Here is a 21,810-nt window from a genome sequence, read left to right on the forward strand (position 1 = left end):
TTCACATGACTTCAAGGGGAATGATCATCAGGGAGAAGCTTCCCCTCCCCTGCCCCAGGCTGCGAGCCCTCACGTCCAGAGGGCTCCTTCTTAGATCTCAATCCCAGCACATTTAATTTCAGATTTGTGTGACCCTGATAAAGCTCCTTCATCAAGTTTTATTCTTCATAAAAGATCCATTTCCCCAGACTCATAAAGTGACTCCTTCTAATTCAGTGTTATTTTATAAATACTTTCATTGTGAGCATCAATCACAGGCAGCTGACTTTCCAGCCATAAAACAACAGCTTGCAACATCACCATGTTACCCAATATGTATTTACTTATCAAGTTGAAGAACACATGTTTGCAAAATCAGCAACATTACAGCTCTACTAGCAATTTGCCGGCACTTTCTTCCCATTGAACGCAAACTCTCAAGTCTCAGACGCGCTGTATTTCAGCATCCCGGTTCATTTTGATCTTGTAACTGCAGTAATCACCAGCCCTCCTGCCCCCATGCAGACCTCCCCAAGCCCCTCATTGATCATGCCTGGTGCTTCGGGCAGGTTAGTTACCTAACAGGTGCAGCTCCGGGGTCGTCGATCATCTGTTGTGCACCACCCGCCGGGGTCGTAGGCCCTGCTTGTCCCTTGGGCACTCAGTGTGGCTCAGAGGTGCCCCGGACAAGCTCTAATGGGTCAGGGCAAAGGTGTTCTACAGCCCGGCTGCAGGGAGAGTTCTTGAAAATTAACTATTCCACCTGCAAAATGCAATTAGAAATGCCTAAGCAACAGGGGCTGTGCTGGAGAGGAGTGGGAGGAACAGGCATCTTGGCCCAGCCGCTTACCTGCTGGATGTCCCGGTCGATGGGCAAGTGATTTCACCTCTGTCTGCCTCCGCGTCCCTCTCCACAAAACAGGGCTAGTGACAACGCTCACAGAGTTGTGGGGAGGATTATGTGATTGAGCGGCCACACAGTCTACATAATGGAGGTTAGCTCTTCTTTACTTACATCGTCTTCTGTGTGCCCTCCTGAGGACCTGCTCAGCCGCTGGCCAGCAGTGATCTTGAGCAGACGAAATGACTTCTCTGAGCCTCTTATTCTTCGTTAAAAAGGGATATGAGCGAAGTCCCTGGGCAGGATTATCGTAAGAATTCCTGGGAGGCACATAGTAAGTCCACATGTTCATTTTCCTCTCTGTGGAATTACTGCAAAGGCCACCTCATCAGGCCCCTATATTTCACATGCAGCTGCAGACCAACTTTACGCAGTGGTGGGTGTGTGCCCATTTTACAGGTGAGAAACGGAGGCTGCGTGAGCTGGCACATACTGCCCAGAGCACACAGCCAGCGTGTAGAGTACCAGAGTCTACACCTGTTGGGCCCCACTTATTCCCAGGATTTCACTCTCCAGACCCCACGTCGGGCCAATAGATTCAGAATCGCTAAGGGTGGCTTTCTGGGCACAGGAGTATTTTTAAACCTTCCCGGGTGATTCAAACAAGCAGCCAAGGTTGCCACGCAGGGTCCCATGCCCCCGTCCCTCACTGTTATGCTGGTGTATGACCCACGTCTGGTGGGACCTAGGTTTCCAAGGGAAAAATTAAGAGTGTCTGCTAAAAAGAGGAAGAAGGCAGGTTGGGTGCGGCAGCTCAAGGCAGAGACAGGGAAGATGGCAGCTCTCTGGGGTCTAAAGTGAGGTCAAGAGCTGGGAGCCAGAAGAGAAGCGTGAAGCTTGGGCAGGTCTCCCAGGGCAAGGAACCCAGAGCCTGGGGAGGCAGGAGCTGTGCCCTGAGCAGGTTGGACCTCCTGTGCTATCACGTGATGCTTCTTGCCTAAGACGGGTGAAACTGTTGGGGGAGCCAAGAGCTCTAGGAGCAGTGGCAGCTGGAGCCCTAATGATGGAAACAAAGGTCTGTGCACTGCGGCTTGGCTGGCAGAAGAAGGGGTCTCCGACTGAGATGCCCGGTACCCACGGAGTGCCTCGGTGCCCCTGCACATTTCCCAGGCCTCAGGCAATCTGGCTCCTGGCTCTTGGCCAGGACGGGATGCATCGTTTGTAGAATGAAAATTCAGTGCCCCTTGTTCCACAATTATTGAGAATATCAGGAGGTGACCGCAGAGCTTTAGACCAAGCACAGGGCCCTTCTGAGCACAGCAGCCTAGGCCACTACATGGGGCCCTGGCCCAGGAAGCCGGCCCTGCTTTTGAGCTTGCCTTAGACACCAGGCCTGACCAATGGATTGCAGCCACTTCTGGCTGAAGCAAATAATGAGGCAGCACATGCCTCTGCAACTCTCTGCTCTCCCACATCAGGAAACCACGGTCCCAGCAGCAAGGCTGCAAGAAACAAGGGTCTGGATTCATAAATCACAACTGGGAAAGGGACTGCTCTTGAAGGGAGCCCCCAGGTAGTCCAAATCCGAGGGAGAAAACAACCTCATGTGTTAAGCCATTGAAATGTCAAGACTGCTCTGTTGTGTTAGTCTAGCTTAGCCGAGTATAGGCCATGATCTTAAATAGCAAACCTGCTTCACCTCTGCCCTTAAAACAGATACAAATGATAAGGACAAGAGGCCCATTGTTCAGAATTTACCTAGAAATCCCTACGTAGTGCAAGTCAGGCATCCATCATCTACCTGTTTCCTGTTCCCCCTGCATCCTTCCCTCAAGCTGTGATGGAAGGGAGATGATGATGAAAATATTCATCCTTTATTTCTCCACACGTTTATTCATTCAGGCAGTCAGCAAATGTTTTCCAAACTCTTACTACATACAAAGCATTTTCCTGGTGACTTTGAAGATTTTCATGCTTTGAGTTACACAAAATTTAACCGGAAAAATTAAATAATGTTAGAATGAGCCTATTTTTAAACACTATAGGCCATGTAGATTGGAGTTTTCGATGGTATTAATATTTTAGCCACCGTGTGGGAAACAGAGAAAAGACAGCATCTCTGTCCTCGGTGAACTTCAAATCCAGACGAGAGCTTCAGAGGCAAGCTGTTTCAGTGGTTCAAGTGTAAGAAGTGTGGCAGCTTTCAGAGACGTGGTGTAAATAACGCCAAGATGGGGTTTCTCAGCATGGGCGCTCTTGGCATTGGGGGCTGCGTATTCCTTGTTTGGGGCTGTCCTGTGCATTGCAGGGGGTTAGCTACTTGCAACCACCCATGGGATGCCAGGATCATGCACTCCGTCCCAGTTGCAACGACCAAAAATGTCTTCAGGCATTGTCCAGTGTCCCTTGAGGAATAAAAATTCCCCCTCCTTGAAAATCACTGCTCTAAGGAGAACTAAAATTACTTGCAAAACAATCCCTTAAATTGGTTAAACAAACAAAAAAAATACATGATTTCCTTTTGTTTTTTTTTTTTTAGAGCTTTTCAGAAATATAGTTTCATATTTGAGAATTTGGGCTACTTTATGCAAATCCAATACAAAGATTTCTTATTACTTTGGAATATTAGGGATAGAGATTTCACGTAACATAGCTTTTTGAAGTGTTTTAGGCAAGATCAGATAATTGTCAGCAGAGTACTCTATATCTTTCTAAAAAGAGCTGCATAAAAAGGAATGATAGATAAAAAGATTAAATAGAATTTTTTGAAAGGTTTTGAGAAAAAAATTACCTTAAAATTCTGGATGAAATGAAGACATTAAGGCAATAAAGTGAATCCTGATAGGAGGGACCCCAGTTTTAGCCATGTATTACCTTGCATCTCAAAAACCCATTTTCTTGCCTAAAATCTGGCCTGCTACAGCTCAATTAAGCAGCAGCTCGTCAGAAAAGTCGGGCAAAGGTGCCATGAAAATTGAGTGGTGAGCAGGAGAAACCAAAGGATTAAAATAATCATAAGGTTGTTCTGTCGCCACCATCTCTTTATCGTTATAAAAATAAACAACCTTTGAAAACAGATGGGAGACAACCAGTGCTCAACTTGTCATAACTTATTACATCTTTGACTGTCAATTTGTACTTAAAAAACCAGCTAGCTCCAGGGAGGTAAGGTAAATTTGAGAAGAGAAGTCTATCGCCTTTCAAACCGAGCTGTGGTACCCACAGCTGCACATAGACGCTCATGGCCGCTATTAAAGGAACGAGCAACTGTCTCAAATTCAAGGCGTTCTCATTTGTAAGAACAGGGCTGTCATCCTCCTGGAAGGTACTTAATCAACTCAAATCTGCATCAGGAGTGTATACTTCATGCCAGAATTCTGTGCCATTCCGGGGGGAGAAATCATTAGTCAACTGAAATGCTCAGTGGTCAACATACAGCATGATTTTGTGGTGACATCCTTGGTGGCCCCCAAAGCCCAACATTTGGGAAATGGGTTGCATTTTATTCTTGTTGCTTGTTTGTTTGTTTGTTTCGCCTGCAGCTGTCCCTTTTTACTTTGGTGCACCCCTTGAATATGCTGTGCTGGTTGATTATTTTAAATGGCAACCCCCATATGAAAAACAAACTATTTTTTAATTATATGATATTTTCTAGCTTGTGTGTGAGGATCAATCCACTTGTACCTCCTTACCAGTTATCTATTGCTGTAAAATGAAATACATCAAAACTTGATGACTTGAAACACAACCATTTATTTGCCCGTAATTTTGCAAGTCGGGTTGGGTTCTTCTGGATGGGTCTCTTGTTGGTGCTGCCAGAGGTTGCCCATGTCGACATAACTGCTGTCATCTGGAAGCCCAACTGGGGCTGGATGATCCAAGGTAGCTTCAACTTGCATGTCCGATGGTTTCTGGGGCTGGTAGCCAGCGAGCATTAGCTCCCAGACATATGGGCTCCTCCAGCAGGTGAGCCCAGATATCTTCAGATGGCAGCCAGGCTCCAGGAGGATGGGTTCCAATGCACAAGCACTTTCACACCTCTGCTATGTGTTCCCACGCATCCCACCAGCCACGGGAATTCACAAGGCTAAGCTCCCAGTCAGTGCAGAAGGGACAATGCGAGAGTGTAGTTACAAGGAGGTGTAATTTGCTGGGGCCACTAATGGAACAATCCTATTCCCTCAAAGTCTGTCTCTGGATTCAGGGCATTTGAGATGAGTGGAAACCAATCTAAATATTTGAAAATACATGAGGAACTGCCTGAATGTTTCTCTTTGCCTCTAGAACAGTGTCATCTAGCTCTAGGCTAAAGCAGCAAAACTTACTTTCTAGGGTAATACTATTTAATAAAATATATTTATTTGTTTTCTTCCATCTTTACTTCCTGCCTTTATCAGAGAAGATTAGCTGTGGCTTGCATGGAACAGCAAACCCAACCAAACCCATCCAAATAAGATGGGATTTGACTTTTCTCTCATTTATTTCTTGCTCATGTAAACAAAGCTGGAGGGAGGCATTCCAGGCTTCCCTGGAAGCTCCATGGTCATCAGAGACTCAAGGATTCAGATCCCTTCTGTCTTTCTGCTCTACCTTCCCATGATGGAGCTTCTCTTCGAAGGGCCACCTCATGGACCAAAAGGGCTGCTAAGACTATAGTCATCTCATCTGCATTCCAGGTAGCAGGAAGTGAGGAGAGGGGGTGTTACAAAAGTGTACATCTCCTGGTTGAGATCCCTTTAAGGAACCTTAACCTGGAGCCTCACCCACAATACTTGTAGTTATATCTCATTGTCTAACCTTAGTCCATGGCCACATTAGCTGTCAGAGAAGCTGAGATATCTAGTACTGGGCTAGTCAGCCTCGTGGCCAGCTAAAATCAGGAACAAAGGAAGAATGAGTACTAAACAGAAACTCGTAATTTGGGTCTTGTGTCTCTAGCAAAGCAGAGTTCAGGTCTTGGCTCGTGGGGTCATTAGCTGTGTGGCTTTCTCAGTCCTGATTTCATCACCTGTACAAGGGGTCACCCATGTATATGAAGTGCCTCCCATGGTTCATATAGGATCAAGTAAGTTAGTGCATGAAATGTGCATCATGTGATGTGATATCATCCTGTCTCCACTGCCTCCTGTTTTGCTGGGTCCTGGGACCACAGGAGAGGACTTTCCTGTTCCAAAGGGAGGTGGAAGGAGGAAGAGCGAACTTTATAGCACGTACACCATTTTCTTAAGTTGTAATTTATCACCAATGGACACATTAACAACATTTAGCTCATGTCCTTGGGGAAAACAATTGGCTCTTCTGACAGTCAAGGTCAAAAGCTAAGAACTGGTGAGCCATAATCCATTTTGGTTGGCCTTCCTTGTCTCACTCAGTGATCTTTTATTTTTAAAAATTTGAACTCGTGTCCAATATGTAAACATTTTGATAGCTTATATGCAATTTCAAATTCCCATCTTTTCTTGAAAAACCAAAAGATCTGGCCTCTCCAGACTCACATTTGAGAAACACAGCAATTACCTTAAGCTAAAAGGCAGCTACCCCATAGGCAGGCCATGGACCCTCCGGTTTGCCACAGACCACACCACTCTCAATTGTCTTGAAGTCGCTTTACTCATGTTAGGTTACCCATATGGGCATTGGGTGGGCATTTGAGCTTCTCCCTCCTGGCCTAGGTCCCTGACCTCACTCTGGGAATAGAGTCAGAAAGTCACACCCTCGAGGCCAATGTGACCGGGCAGTTGTCAGAGGAAAGGCCACAGGTCGTTGGCATCTTCATCAAAACTCTTATCCTCAAGAACTTTCTGGATCTAATGCACAACCTGATCGTCGTATGCAAAATGTGAGAGGAATCTGTGCTGATGTATGACAGAACCTAGATAATGGGGGGACAGAGGGAAGGGCCCCCCCAAGAAGCAACAGTGACGAAGCTAAATCTCCCAGGCTTTGCTTTAGGTCTCAGGGACCTGCCCGCTCTGAGCAGGGCTTTCTTCAACAGTCTCCACACCCAGGGCAGAAAGCCAACCTCTTTCTCCCACTCCACCTGCGAGTGCTTGAGAGATAAGCAGAAAAACTTAAAGTGAATTATGAGGAGCAGCTTCCAATTGGACACCCCCTCCAATGAAGATAAAGCAGGTATGAAATGCTAATGTAGGTCAATGGGAAAATAAGACATTATTCATGATTCATTACATGGGTGACTCTTCAGGAATGCACGCATTGCAGAATGTGGGCTGCCTCTGGATACCTATCAAGTTGCTGTGGTTATCTTTTGTCAACTAATCATTTGACAGTTTCCCTATTAATTCCTGTGTATGCAGAAACATGGACAAGACCAGAGGAAGCTGATTCATGCATGGTTGCACTCAACAGAAGTCGCTAGGCTTGTCTGAGGGAAGAAAGGGGTTGTTTCCTTAGGAGAATTTAATTAATCCCCGCTTCTGTAGATGCTGAGTGTTGAGTCCTAGAACGAGTATGAGTTGCCCTGTTCGTGGTTGGGCCCCAGAAGGTTTTGCTCATCACCATCACACACAGCAGTGAGTCCCCCCAGAACGGAGTTGCAAATTGCGGCAGTCAATAAAAATAGCAGTAAAACTTAACATCCCTCAAGTACTCACCATCGCCCAGGCATTGGACTTTATATTTATTAATTTGTACATTCTCAGTGGGGACAATATCACCCCAAGGAGGAGAAAATTGGTGCTTGGGAGGATGTTAAAAATATTGGATATTGCAATGGTTTGTGACCCTCCAAAAGGTCAAAGTCCACGATTAGATATACAGGACATCAGTGGGGGCGTGGGTGGCAAGTAGGGAAAAAATGTCTAAAAAGGCTCTGGAAGGGAGGGGTGGGTAATAATTTTTTTAAAAAAGGTTGAGACACACTGCATTAATGCATTCAATGCTCACACAGCTCATTATGGGGGATAGTTTTGTAGATGGAGTGGTTGAGGTTTGATAAAGCAAAGGAATTCGCACAAGGAGGCCCAGCTGGTAAATGGTGAGGCCAGGATTTAAAACCCCGCCTCTAGCCCTGCTCTGCTTTGCGTCTGCACACCTCCTTCTCTCTCTTCACCATTAAGGGCTGGAGGGGACAGCTGGGCTGTGTCCCCCTGAGGGGTCAGGAAGCAATCCCAGAGTGGTGTGGCAGGGTGAGGGGAATGGGCGCGGCAGCCTGTGTCACTAAAGCCACATTTGTCAACGCTTCTCACGTGCGTACTCTGACGCTCCTGGCCAGCAGATGTGTCTATGTCTACAAGCAAACTTGGCCTATTGGTGACAAGTTCCTTCCAGTTTGCCCAGGATGGTCCTGGAATGCCCTTGGTCCCAGGTGGTATCAGAATGCACTACCTCTTCTTGTGACTTGGATGTTTTTTCGACGATGTGCCATTTTGTCACATCTAGGACGCTCCCTTGGTGACGTCTGCCATCTCTGATCAACTTGGGTTTTGTATTACGCATCTCCCTGGAAAGTGTGTAGCAGCCCCAACCGTGCTATCAGAAATCTGGCGCCAAATACGGATCTGAATGTCCATGTCTCAATATACTATTTGCTTATAGGAATATAATTGTTTTAAAAAGGAGTCTGACAATTTTGATCCTGTGAAGAAGATGTTTGGGGATGAGGTCAAAGAAATTTTAAGAATAGAATAATTCTGTTGCCTGTGGCACAGGATGAGCCGTATTTTAGAGCCTCCCACATCTGAGACTGATTGACCTTTCATTGAAGTCGTAAGCAGCCCCTCACCTTGAGATCTGCTCTCCGCTCCTCACGGGTGTGGCTGTTCTTGAAGTCACAGGGAAGCCAAGCTTCCAACACCAGCACTTTACATTCTAACACCAGGCGGCACTTTCTTTAATCAGAGGAATACAGCCAAGAGGAAGTGGCTATCTGACACAGACAAAACAATCATAATTGTTTATCAGCCTGTCATGTCAGTGGCCGTGTCCTTCAACAAAAGAAAATGACAGCCCTACTTGAGACTTTCAACTAGCAGCCTGTAATTCTTTTATTGGCTTTGGTGGGCCATTGCTAGTTCATCGGGGAGTGACAGGGTGATTATCATTTATTTTGACACTCAGGAGAATGTTGTGTTGGGGGAAAAGGCAGAAATGTGTTTCAGAGGACCCACATGAGTGTCTATCATATAATTATCTTTTCTCTGCCATCGGGAAGCACATGTAGACACAAGATAAGCATGGATGTGGAAGCCACTGGGCTGACGGAAATGAACGAGCCCTTCTTCTGAGATCCAGGGTGTGGGCTCGGGCAAAGGGTGAGGCCCAGGTGCCACCCATGGTATGGGAACAGCTGTCCTGGTGCCTGTCTGATGAATGTCAGCCTACTGGATCCAGTTCCAACAAGGGCCTCCAAGGAGCGAAAAAATGTTCAGAGGTGGTAGTGAAGCATGCTCGGTTGTGAAAAATGTCCAGGCAATGTTGTCCACTCTTCTTGGTTACAAGTTCTTCATGGTTTCTGGCAAATGCAAAATAAGGCAAAGCTTGAGTGCATTGTAAGAATACTCAACATTGATAAAGGACCTCCTCCATGTCAGACGCAGAGCTTATAAACATGAACAAAACACTGTCTGTACCCTCTAAGAACTCAAATTTAGGACCAGGCAGCCCATCACAGAAGGATGTTCTTAAAATGAAGAAGCTCTATCAACAGAGAAGTTGGGGAAATGCTGCCAATTCTATTCTCTCTTGGAGATATACAATATCCATTTGCTTACTAAGGACACTAAGGAGTCCTCCAGGATAGAAACTTGCTTAACTGTGGTTACTGCATATTTCCCAACTTGGTTTCTCTGCTGAACCCATGGAAGCAGAGTTCCCCGGATACAGTTTAGGAAATGCTGGTGTAGGAGGTTTATCCGACCATTGCATAACCGAGAAGTATGAAAATCATGATCCAGCCCCCAGGGGAGGGGCTGGCAAGAGCTGGGTGTTGGGCCCAGCATATGGACTGGGAGTCGGGATAGAATCTTGATCATAGAGGAAAACTATAGAGTATCACACAGAGAGGCCATGTAGCCTACAGTGTGTGTGCATGTGTGCGTGTGTGCGTGTGTGCGCGTGCATGTGTATCCGTTAGCACAGAGTTGTGATCTCCACAGTAGAAATCTGTATCTGCAAAGTAAGGCCATAGGCAGGGTGCAAGAGAGAGGGTGAGGCAGAGCAGTTCAGGGGCAATCGGCCCCTGGGCTCACCCTGCTACAGCAGGTACCAGTTTCCGTGGACAGCTCCATTGTCTAAGGCCATCACCTGCACCATCATGATGGCTCAGAACCTAGAGCAGGTTTGATAAGAATAGGCATCCTCCTCAAACACTATACAGGCATTGTACCAAGTTCTTTAATACAGTATCTCATGAAACTTTTACAGAGACCAAAGATGAAATTGTTGCTAATATCCGCTTGTTGCAGTTGGGGAAACCAAGGCTTGGGTAGGGCTGAATAACTTGAGTGTGTTCACACAGCAAGACTTGAACCTCAACATTACCCCAGAGTTGTTTTCTTCAATGCTTTCCTGTACGAGGAGCCCAGGCAAGGGGGGGGGGTGGTTCACTGCCATATTGAGGAGGCTGGAGGTGGTGGCCTTAGAGGACAGCCAGGTGCTTCATGAAGGTGGGGCTGCCGCCCAGCCGGGCCTGTGAAAACCCCCAGGGTCTCACAAATGCACGGACAGCAGGCCAACAAACCTATTTACATGACTTTGGCGCCGTTCACTCTCCATGGAGGTGGGCCTTGGAAATCCTGTTCTGTACCCACATCTGGGCTAAGACAGAGGCAGTGCATAAGACCAAGTTCACTTGCTCCCAAACCATTCGTTAAAATAAAAAGCATTTTCTGGATAAAAGTGGGAATATTCCAGGATACCCTTTGGTCATATCATGTTATTAAATCTGTAACAATAACAACAAAAAAAGACATCATCAGTGACTTTCCTGGTGAAAAGTGAAAATTCATTAGCCTCAGCGGTCTTGTTTTCTTCCTCTCATCCTTTTTGTGCAAGCCATGAGACATGCTAGCCATGACGACTTAATTTTTGTACTTTATTTTGCTTGTTCATCTATGACTTCAATTAAAAGCAGATTATATAGGGCAGAGATTCCATCAGTCAAGCATTCATTAGACATTAACTGAGTGCAAGGCACTGGGTCATACACACTTAACCAGAGACCGTTTCTTATGGAATCAATAGTGTCGAGGCCTCTTTCATGCCTCTGGCCACAAGGAGCTCACTTAGTATGTCCCTGGTGAGTCTGTAGGCCTGAAAGCTGCCTCTGTTTTCTGACAGGATCCTCATTAGGGAATCCTGCTCTCCTAGACCAGGGAGGCAATTAAGCATCACCCCTCACACTAATGCTCCTAGACTGGGAGTGGCTGCCTAGACCACCAGGTTGAGAAAAGAGCAATTCCATTGTGTGCCTCAATAGGAAACAAAGTGCCAAATTGTTGCTGATATTTTCCAAAGATAAGGGGAAAGACAAGGGGAGTGTATAAGCCAAGCATTATCTCTGCTGGCGCTGGAGCCTGAAGTTTGCCTTGTGACAATCGCACAAAGAAACAAAGAAGGGCAAAGAAAACATGGTAGACTAGAAAATGTGCCTGATGCATCTGGCCTCATGGCAACATTGAGACTGCTTTAGAAATCCATCCAAACTTAGGGTGGTCAGATCCCCTTGTTTGCCTGATCAATCAGACCTAATGGCTGATAATCTGATTCTGATTGTAGAAAAAAGTAAAGTGCTTTTGATGGTCTGAAAAGCACTATTATAGACAGGAAAGGAATACCAGGATGGCCCCTGAGCCAGATGAATTTTTTGTTTCCTTTAAGGTTCAATATTTTCTGCATGTGAATATTTCTGCTGGGAACTATTGGACTGTACTGCTTTCATCTCTTACCCATTAGTTCACATTTTGTGGGTCCAGAAGGGGTCAGTCAGAATCCACAGGTGGGCCCTATATTCTTAGAAGAGTAAACTACAGTGGAAAATCATAGTTGGACAGGTTGCTCTGAGCCAAATATGATGGCTCACAATTGTCAAGACCAGCAGGCAAATGTGCTTGATTCTGCTCTAGCCCATGCTTCTATTGGGTTTGTGAAATCAATACAGGGAAACCTCACTAAAGTGGAGCTGGGAGGCTGGCAAGGGGAAGGTTGGGAAGGGGAGTGCACCACTCCATGTCAATTACAAGGAGAATTGTCAATTACAGACCCAACAAAAGAATCATCAACAAGAAGGATCATCAATTACAGCTCCCAATAGGGAAGGATGTACATTGTATCTAGTACAAGAAATCAACCACCCCTACAATTCAGCCAATGAGAAACTGTCATCACTTTGAACTCTTGTTTTTCTCCAGTGGACTTTCCTTCAAAACAAACTTATTCCTTCTTGATAAAATAACATTACTCTCCTTTGTTTGTTGGACTTGCCTATGGCTTTGCTCTAGTTTCCAGGTCCTCAAATGCAGTTCTCTGCTATTCCTGAATAACCCATTTTGCTGGTAAGACAACTGGTTATTTTTTTTTAGATTAACAGTATTTATAATTATGATCCTTTTGTATTGAAATTTAATGACAAAAGCAATACATTCTCCTTGTAAAAATGATCAAAACAGTATAGATTGGGCCAAAGTCTTACCTCGTCCTCACCATCCTTAATCCCAATCCCCTTTGTACTTACCCAGATATAACCACTATTGGGGAAGAAAAATTTTTCCTTTGCCCTCCAAGCTTCTTCTGGCTGGTCCAAGAATCAAATTGACGTGAGATAGATTAACAGGAGAAAATCAAACAAAAGTTTAACAACCTGTATACCTCCTATATACATGGGAGAGACCCAGGCAAGTAAAGTGATTTCCTGAAAGGGCTAAAGCCATCACCTTAAATACCATCTTCAGCTAAAGATGGGGTGTGGGTCGGTTCTGGGAGGTAACCAGGAAAAGTACAGTCAACAGGGTAGGGGTGTTATGCAGAATTAAATCCTGCCTTCTCCACTGATAACAGTTTCTAGAGATTTAGAGTCATCCTCCTCTTACTGAAACAGTGAGGGAGATAACGTCACAAATGGAGATTGCCCTTATAGATGTAAATGTTCCTTACAAGAGGGAATAACTTCCACTCGATTTTCAGACCTTCTCTTTGTGTCTGCAGTTTCTTAAAAATAACCAGCTTAAAATAATCAATATGCCAAAGAGGCATATCTTGGGGTGGCAAGATTTGCTTCCCTACACCACCATAACCAATGTGATGTTCACTTTTATAGACCTGCTATGTTTTTACGGCCATAAACTGTACCTGCAAAATACATGCATAAAGTATTGTGGCATTTTCTGTGTGCAAGGAGGTTCACAAAAATGATATCATACTATGGATAACATTCTTCCGCCTGATAATTTCACATAAAACTCTATCTTGGAGAGCCTTCCATGCTAGAACACATTAGACCTACAACCTTTTTCAAACTGCTCAAAAATTTTTCATAGTATGGGAACCCCATCATTTTAGCAATTCCTCTGTTATTTAGACAGTTAGATTGTTTCCAGATCTCACCATGATGGATAATCCTGTGGGGCACAACCTCGCGAGAACCCGCTGTTGACACATGCGAGTGTTTCTTGACGGTAGATGCCAAATGGGAGACTGTATTTTTTTTTTTTATACTTGTTGCTGTTCAGTTGTCCTCAAAAGTGGCTAACACCAGTTCTTCATCATATCAGCTGTATGTGACCAAGACCCAGTGTCTGACATCCTTATCAACCATTGACATAATCAAGTAGTCCACATCGCCTTCATCTCCATATTGTCTTTGTATCTTAAGTGCCAACAGCAGTGTGACTGTCACATGGTGGGGGCTCAAAGACCATTTGTTCATGTTCCCTTCCACTGGAACATCTTTTCCTGTGGAGGGCCCGCTCCTTCACCTTACTTACACCTACTCACCCCTTAGATGTCTATACCAGGGACCTTTCCTGAACCCCAAGTTACATGAGGTTGTTCTGTGTATTCATAATGCTCTCTCTCAATGCACCTGTTATAGTGTATTATTTTTTCATAGGCTGTCTCTCTTACTAATCTCTGACCTGCTAAACACCAGAGAATGCCTTTGCTCCCCTCTGTGTCTTCATCACCAGGCCCAGGCCCCACATGTAGTAGGATTGAATAAGAGCTTTTAAAACAAAGGCCATTGTCATGCAGCCACATCCACAATTGAATGAAAGCTCGTGAAAATAAACAGCGTATCAGCAGAAAGAAAAATTAAGCTGTCGATCTGCTGAACAGCAAGGATTTCTTTTCTTTATTTCAGGTCTTTTAACGTGACAGAGGGAGGAGGGCAAGCAAAAGAAAAGCAAAAATATAACAGGGCTCTGGAAATGCTTTCCTTTTTAATGTGGAAAGCGATTGGCACATCAGTCCATGGCCATCGCCAGGGAGGGAGCATCTCCACCCATCACTGTCCCCCAACTGACTGTCTCCTGCCCTTCTGTCCTGCCCCCTCAGGGACCACAGTGATGCGGATGACAGCCTTTGATGCGGATGACCCAGCCACAGATAATGCCCTCCTGCGGTACAATATCCGACAGCAGACGCCTGACAAGCCATCTCCAAACATGTTCTACATCGATCCCGAAAAAGGAGACATCGTCACTGTCGTGTCACCTGCCTTGCTGGACCGGGAGGTGAGCTGAAAGGCACACATCTTTTTCATGAGAATCGAATGTGGCTTTCATAAGAGGGAAGATGTGGGGCTTCAGGCAAAGGCACTTTATATGAAGGGGTGGACATGAGTTGTTTACACAGGGTTGGGTAGGGAAGTCTATAAAGGGAAATGTGAACCCCCAAAATGCACACTATAAAAGGCCACATCCTTAGGAATTATTTGTATTCATTCAACCCGATGCCTCTGTTTCCTCTCCAAGCACTTATCCGTGAGCTCTTGTAATGGGACTCTCTCTCTCCTTATCCGTCTGCCAGAGGGAGGGGATGGGACGAAGGAAGGAAGGGCAGGCAGGGAGGTAGGGGAGGGCAAAGGGGAGGGAGGTGGCTTTGTCCTTGATCACGGAGCCAGGTGGTTTCGACTTATCTTCTTTCCCAAGCCCTCTGCCGTGTGTGCCACTGTTTCCCTCGGAACCTCTCCTGCTTCAACCTTAGGCTGTCACTGGGAACCCTCACCCATCTTGTAGGTCAGGTGACACACACAGGTGACCCAGGGGACTCAGTCAGTCCACACTCTTGCTCTTTGTTTTTGACTAGGGTGCTTTCAAGCTTTCCCATTAGTTGCCATGTCAAAATATTTAGATTTCATATTTATTTTTTTTTAAATTCCAGACTTCCTGAAAATTCAAACTTTGGACATTTTAGTCCCCGTTTCCACATGTGGACAGTTACATGAGATGTGACAGTCAGATGGAGCTGGTGGTCACAGTCCCGTGTACGTGGGGCATGTGTTCCTGCCCCGCTTATGTCCCCCGACATGTGCCACCTGGCCCCGGCCCTTCTCCTGAGTTCCAGGCCGACTCTTCAGCTCCCCACAAGGCTCAATAGGAGAGACTCTTGGCCCTTCAAACACAGCATATTAAACCAATTTAGGGATTCCCCTCTTTCCTTCACCCCCTCCACCCACCCCAAGTCTGCTACTGTCCTGGATTCTTTGTTCCCAACATGACATCATCCCACAGACATGACCCCGGCTGTCACCCTTGACCTGTAAGCACCACCTGCCCCGTGGTAACTACTGGGTTTCCCTAATGGGCTCCATGCCTTTTCCCCTCATGTCTTTGATTAAACAAATCCTTGGGTCAGAAGTGTCTTCTCCTCTCCTTTCTGATTTTCCACACTGTAGCTTCTCACAAGAAACTGGGCTAGAGCCACTGCCATTAAGAAGAGGTTTCCTGAGTGGCAGACTGGGTGGCTCAGTCAGTTGAGCAGCCAACTCTTGATTTTGGCTCACGTCATGATCTCAGGGTAGTGAGATCAAGCCCCATGTTGGGCTCCACGCTGGGCATGGAGTCTGCTTGAGATTTTCTCTTTTCCTCTCCCTCTACCCCTCCCCACCTGCTCTCTCTCTCTCTCTCTCTTTCTGAAAGAAAGAAAGAGAAAGAAAGAAAGAAAGAAAGAAAGAAAGAAAGAAAGAAAGAAAGAAAGAAAGAAAGAAAGAAAAAGGGAAAAGGAAGAAAAGAAAAAGAAGAGTCTTCCTGAGACCTGAGTCTTCCACCGCTTTGGTTCTCCCCTAGCCTCTCACCACACTTACCTATAGCCATCGTCTGGCATATGCTCCTTTAAGCCGCCATGTGTCTCCTTAAAGAATATCCCCTTCCTCTGGGTCTAGATGTGTATTGCCCAACACAGTAACCACTGGTCACATGCAGTTATTTGAATTTTCATTTACATTATTTGAAATGAAAATTTAAACGTATATGAGCCAGGACGGACATAGAATATTGTCAGCATCACAGAAAGTTCTGGGGGGGCAACGCTGGCCTTGGCTGTACACCTACAGAGAACAGAGACTGTGATCCTTTGCACGTCTGGAGCCCTGCTGCCTACGGGCAGGCTTGGAGCACTCCTGAAAGTCTTCATTATATGTTTTTGGGGGTACAGGCAAGAATGAGTTGGAAATGACACTAAGATTCTACACTCCAGGGGTGGGAACCCGTAGCTAGGAATGGGAATTCCTGGAAGGAAGGAAGAGAATGATTCTGCCTCGAAACCATGGCTGTCACTTGGAAAATGTGATTGTGGCTAGCTAAAAATAGGAAAGCAGCGTGAAAAGGAACACACAGAGTCCGCTTCCTCCGTGTTGTGTCCCCTCTCTTTCCGCCCCGTGTTTATGACTGCTCGATGCTATATTATCTCCTTTGGAGGCAAGGAATGACTTTCCACCTCTTTTTATCCCCTGCCAGCATGCATGTGCACGCACATGTGGACACACACACACACGCACACATGCACACAGCAGCTTTCCCGATTCGCCCTTGCAAATTCTTGCAAGGCCAAGACGAAATGCTGTGATTTCCCTGGCTCGGTGTCTCTTCCTACTGACAGAAATGTTTTATTAAGTCTCTTATTTATAAACCAAAGTGATAATGTAATGGATTATTCCATTTTTAAGGTTTATTTTGGGGACAAATGTGTTTTAAGCTCATGGTCTCTTCATTTGGGTTTTTGTTAACTCACAATAAGTACGTAATTATGGGAGTTGAATTAAACGTTTCTGGCCACAGTACATAAATGCCCCCCACATCCCGCCACCCAAAAAAGAGAAACACAATTTAACTGAAATTGGAAAATCAATAAGAATGAATGAAGAGTGTCACTTTCCTGTGAGGGTTTCCAGAGTTCACTGCTGACCCAGGCAACACCGGTGCAATCCGAAGGGAAGAAACGTCCCTGAATGTAGGCAGGCCTTGCCTATTTACTCGTGCTGTGGTAAGCCTCTCTTCGGCAGGTTTGCTGAAAGGGCGAAACGCGCCTCTGTGTTCCTCATCTTTAAAGGGACAGATCTTGCTCAGCAGACTTCTACTCTCACTGCCCCTTTCCTACGATCACATGCCCCGGACGGGCTCCCACAGCAGGCTTGCGGAATCGTTTGTCAGTATTTCCGGAGAACTTCCGAGTAGGCATCCTGTCCTGGGTGTGGCTTTCGAGTCTACTTCTGGACCATCTGAGCAGTCCATTGAAAACATGAGTGCACCATTTATTTTTCAGACGATATTCCACTGGGACCCCTGCAAACCTTGACATGATTCAAACCAATTGCCATTTGGTTACTATGTCTTTGGGCCCGGGATCTCAAGCAGCATGTTTGCGAGTTGAATACCACAGGTGTAAACTCATGGGTTGAGGACCCCTAGAGCTGGGGCCCCTGCCATTATACAAATGGGTGCTCCTGTTCTGCCCCACCTGGTTGGGAATGGAGGCTCTGGAAGGCCCCCTGGTTGACACAGGGAGCTCAGTTGATAGGACATAAATTTTTCACCTTGGTTCTCCATTTAGTTCCTTTCCTTTAATGAGTACATCCCCAGGGAGGACCCTGGCAGGTGAGGTAAGACTTCAGGGGAGGCCTCGGGCACTGTTGCCTTTGAACCGGCCTTTCCCATATTTACCTTGTCATAGAGCATGTCAGGGAGGATAGTCAAGGTTGCTGCCAATGAGCTTTAATTTCACCATCTTGGTCGTTGCCTTTTCTTCCCACCTCGCTTCTCGGGATGTCGCCAGTGGGGCCAACTGAGGCAGGTGCCCTCACAGATCTGCTCCTCCCCGTACCCTGGGGAGGAAAGGGATTGTTTCTGTCCCGTTCCCTGACACATTCCCAGTCCTTAGCACATGAGAGATGCCCAACCAATATTTATGGAGCAATATAGGGCGGGAAGGGTGTGAGGGAGAGAGGCAGGCAGCTCAGAACGTGTGGCATCACTCTGTGCGCAGGCTGCTGTCTGGCAGGGTCATTCCCGTTCATCTCCCAGTGTGTTTGGGATGGCGCAGCCTCTGGACCCACAGCGCACGCCCAGAGCCAAGAGTGAGGCCACCTGTTGCTCACCTGCTTTGGGTCATGCGAAAATGCTAGAAGGCAGCTCACCCACTGTCTCCATCTTCAGAGGACCCATAACTGACCCCCCCTTTTCCTCCTAACCATGAGTGGCAGCTGCCATGGCTTCCCGTTTGACGGGCCACTCTTCCCAAATAGATGCCATTGGATTTGGTGCCTCTGTTCTGCCTGGTCTCCACGTGGTGAGAAATGGAGTCAACTAGGACAGAGGTTCTCACACTTGGCTGAAGAGCTTTAGAAATCGCAGTGCTCCAGCAGAAGCCTAGAGCCACAAAATCAGGGTCTCAGGTGGTAGGACACAGTCATCATTAGTTTTAAATAAATATCCCTAGTGATTCAAGTGTGCCGCAAGCCGAAGAATCCTTACCTTTGGAGACCATGTTTCTGGGGAGGGACCCGACCCCATCGCTTGTTTGTTTCTCCACCTAGCTGAGCATATTCGTTTCCCAGGATGGCTGTAATGAGGTACCACCAACCAGGGGGCTTAAAACAGCACAAGTTTATTCTCTCGCAGTTCTGGAACCTAGAAGTCCGAAATCAGGGTGCTGGCGGGACCAGGCTCCCTTTGAAGTCCTTGGAGAGGATGCTTCCTTGCCTCTTCCAGTTTCTGGTGGTTGCTAGCGATCCTTAGCTTTCCTTGGCTCGTAGACGCATGCCTCCAAGCACCACGTTCGTCTTCACATGTCCTTCTGACTGTGCGCTTTCATATTACCTTCCCTCTGTTCGGGAGAAGGAGGCAAGATGGCGGAGGAGTAGGGGACCCCATTTCAACCAGTCCACTGAATTTAGCTGGCTATCTACCTCTGTTCATGCCTGTGTCTTCTTGTAAGACACCAGTCGTACTGGATTAGGACCCACCTTAATGACCTCGTCTTTACTTGGTTATATTTGCAAAGACCCTATTTCCACGCAGGGCTGTATGCACAGGTACAAGTGGTCAGGACTTAAACATATCTTTTTAGGGGACCCAATTCAAGGCATAACAGTGAGTTATCTGTCCTCTCCTTGCCTTAGTTATTCATATATGCACTGAGAACGCTAGTTCCTACCTCAAACGGGTTGGTGAGGATCAGATGTGTCGAAGTACATAAAGTACATCGTCTATTCTAAAGACGAGCTAACATAATCATCACTATTGGTTGTAGTAGTGAATTGTAAAGGTGGGTAGTGAGCTCCCCATGGTGGGACGTATTCACACAGACTGCCCTTGGTAGGATGTCACAGAAGGGATTCAGTTACTCGGTAAACGTTATGTCCTTAATGTCTTTTCCAACCTTAAGACTAGAGTTACTGAAAACATTTATTGAATATCTTCGAGGTGCAGTTTGCTCTGCAGGATGCTGCCTGCCAGAGTCACTTTCCTACCTGGCCAGCTGTGTGACCTTGGGCACATCATTTAACCTCTCTGAGCCCACTTCCTCATCAGTGATGGCTATGATAATGACATCTGCACCACCAACTATATCACCTCTCCGAGATGTGCGTAACTTCCTCCAGTTTTGCAAACAGCAAAGCATCGTACGAACACAGCTATTACCCCGTGTCACACTTTCTGTGGCTGCTGAGAATGGAGGCCCCAGTTCCCATCAGCTACCGCTGAGAGCTTGACTGTTGTTTCCACCCACATGCCGCCGATACAGAAAGACTCTTTCCAAGCTGTGCAGGCCACATGCACTTTATCCTGTGAGTCAGACCCCTTCAGTTTTCCCAGTGCTGGGCTGGGTTTTGTTGCGATTCCTCAAATTTGCAGCTGAATTGTGAGAGCAGCTGCAGTGACCATTTATTGTCCTTACATTTTCATAAGCTCAGTGTGAATAGACATCAGATTTCATTTGGAAACGTGCATTTTCCAGTACAAGCTCTTCTGTTTACTTTTTCTGAAACCACACAGGAATATAAACTACCCACAGAAAGAGATGTTGGATCTTTGTCCCATCTCTGTATTCCCATTGCCCAGCTTAGAGCCAGGTAAATAATAGGCACTCGGTAAAGATTTGTTGGATGGATGGATGGATGGATGGATGGGTGGGTGATGGACGGACGGATGGATAGCCTACGCTCCTTCAGTTCGTATTTAGGAGTAAATAGCTTACAGATGATCTCAGAATTTACTGCAAGATCCACACCCTAGCAGGGGTATATAAACAGAGGAAATGATTTCATTTTGGTTGAGAGCTTAGTCTTGCCCTTGTGTAATCATCCAGTAATCTAATTTATTCACCTTCTACCTACCTTGTGTCAGCCTGCACTAGACTGTAAGAAATACCTTGGTGAGTAGGATGGGCCTGAGGATCTGTGGCTCTTGCTTAAATGTTTGGGGAAACGTTTGGAGCAAATAAGAGATATATAGCCTACTGAACGAAATTGGGTTCATCTGGGGCACTGTTTTATTCTTTTCCATAACCATACTCAGCCCCTCATTCTGACAGCTCCGTCTATGTTTTTAAACTATGTCTGGCTGCACTACAAAATAAAATCAGATAAAGGTCCCTCACGTTTGATAAATGCTTTATTTAGTTGATCATCTTGGCTGGGAGACTGAAATTCATCAGCTGAAATGTGCCAACTTTTCTGAACACAGCCACAATTTGAAACCACTCAGAGTAGCTAATGGTCAGTTTGGGGTGTTTGTTTTTCTTTTTGGTTTCCTCCTCCTCCTCCCCCTCCTCTTCCTTTTTTTATTTCCCCCCATCTCTCCTCCTCCGCCCCTCCTCCTCCTCCTCATACCCTCCTCCCCTCCTCCTCCTCACTTGTCCTCCTCCCCCTCTCCTCCTAGTCCTCCTCCTCAACTTTTTTCTCTTCCTCCTCCTCCTCTTTTTTTTTTTAACAAATAGAAACAGTTTCCAAAAGAGGCCCTTAAAATTCTATCTTAACACCTGCATAGTGAGAATATCATTAGTCTTTTTAAGGAGGTTGAGCACTTTTCTTTGTTTGAATTTGCCTTCAGCTTAATATGTATTATCTTCCAGATAATCTAAAGAAAGTTGTAGCCTACCCATAAAAATGTACAAACAATAAGAGATACTAGGACTCTGAATGTAATTTGTTCTCCATTTTCAGCTGGTAAAGGATTTTCTGAAACTTTATAATGTCCCCATTTTTTAGGCTAAAAGGGGAAACAGAATTTCCTTCTTTCTTTCCATGGTAAGTGTCACATAAGACTTATTTTTAGTTTTATGTGCATGTATTTTCTGAGAGATTCAGGAGTCCTGGATTATGTCAGAGAAAACCCAAGAATGTGGGGGAGCATCCTATGCAAAATAGCCAATGATACTGGACGTGTGGCTGCAAGTCTAAAGATGCTCGGTCAAGATGATCCAAGTTAAAATATTGTCACGTAGGCCACGTCTCCAGAAACATAGTAAAGGAATCTGTGAAGATGATGACATCAAGTCAAGCTGCCTAGAAATAAAGGAATAATCGTAAGGGGTAG

General features: G+C 45.9%; 1 protein-coding gene across 1 annotated transcript in view; it reads left to right on the plus strand.

Moving 5' to 3' along the window:
- CDH13 (cadherin 13) overlaps positions 1-21,810 on the plus strand; it is a 984,218-nt gene that overhangs the window by 734,269 nt on the left and 228,139 nt on the right. Inside the window, exon 7 of the mRNA XM_045796090.2 lies at positions 14,330-14,508. Coding sequence (XP_045652046.2) covers positions 14,330-14,508 — 179 coding nt within the window. The remainder of the gene's footprint in view (positions 1-14,329; positions 14,509-21,810) is intronic.

The sequence above is a fragment of the Ursus americanus genome, chromosome 21 (assembly GCF_024610735.1).
Source record: "Ursus americanus isolate L20-20 chromosome 21, mUrsAme1.1.p, whole genome shotgun sequence".
In the NCBI taxonomy this organism is placed as follows: domain Eukaryota; kingdom Metazoa; phylum Chordata; class Mammalia; order Carnivora; family Ursidae; genus Ursus; species Ursus americanus.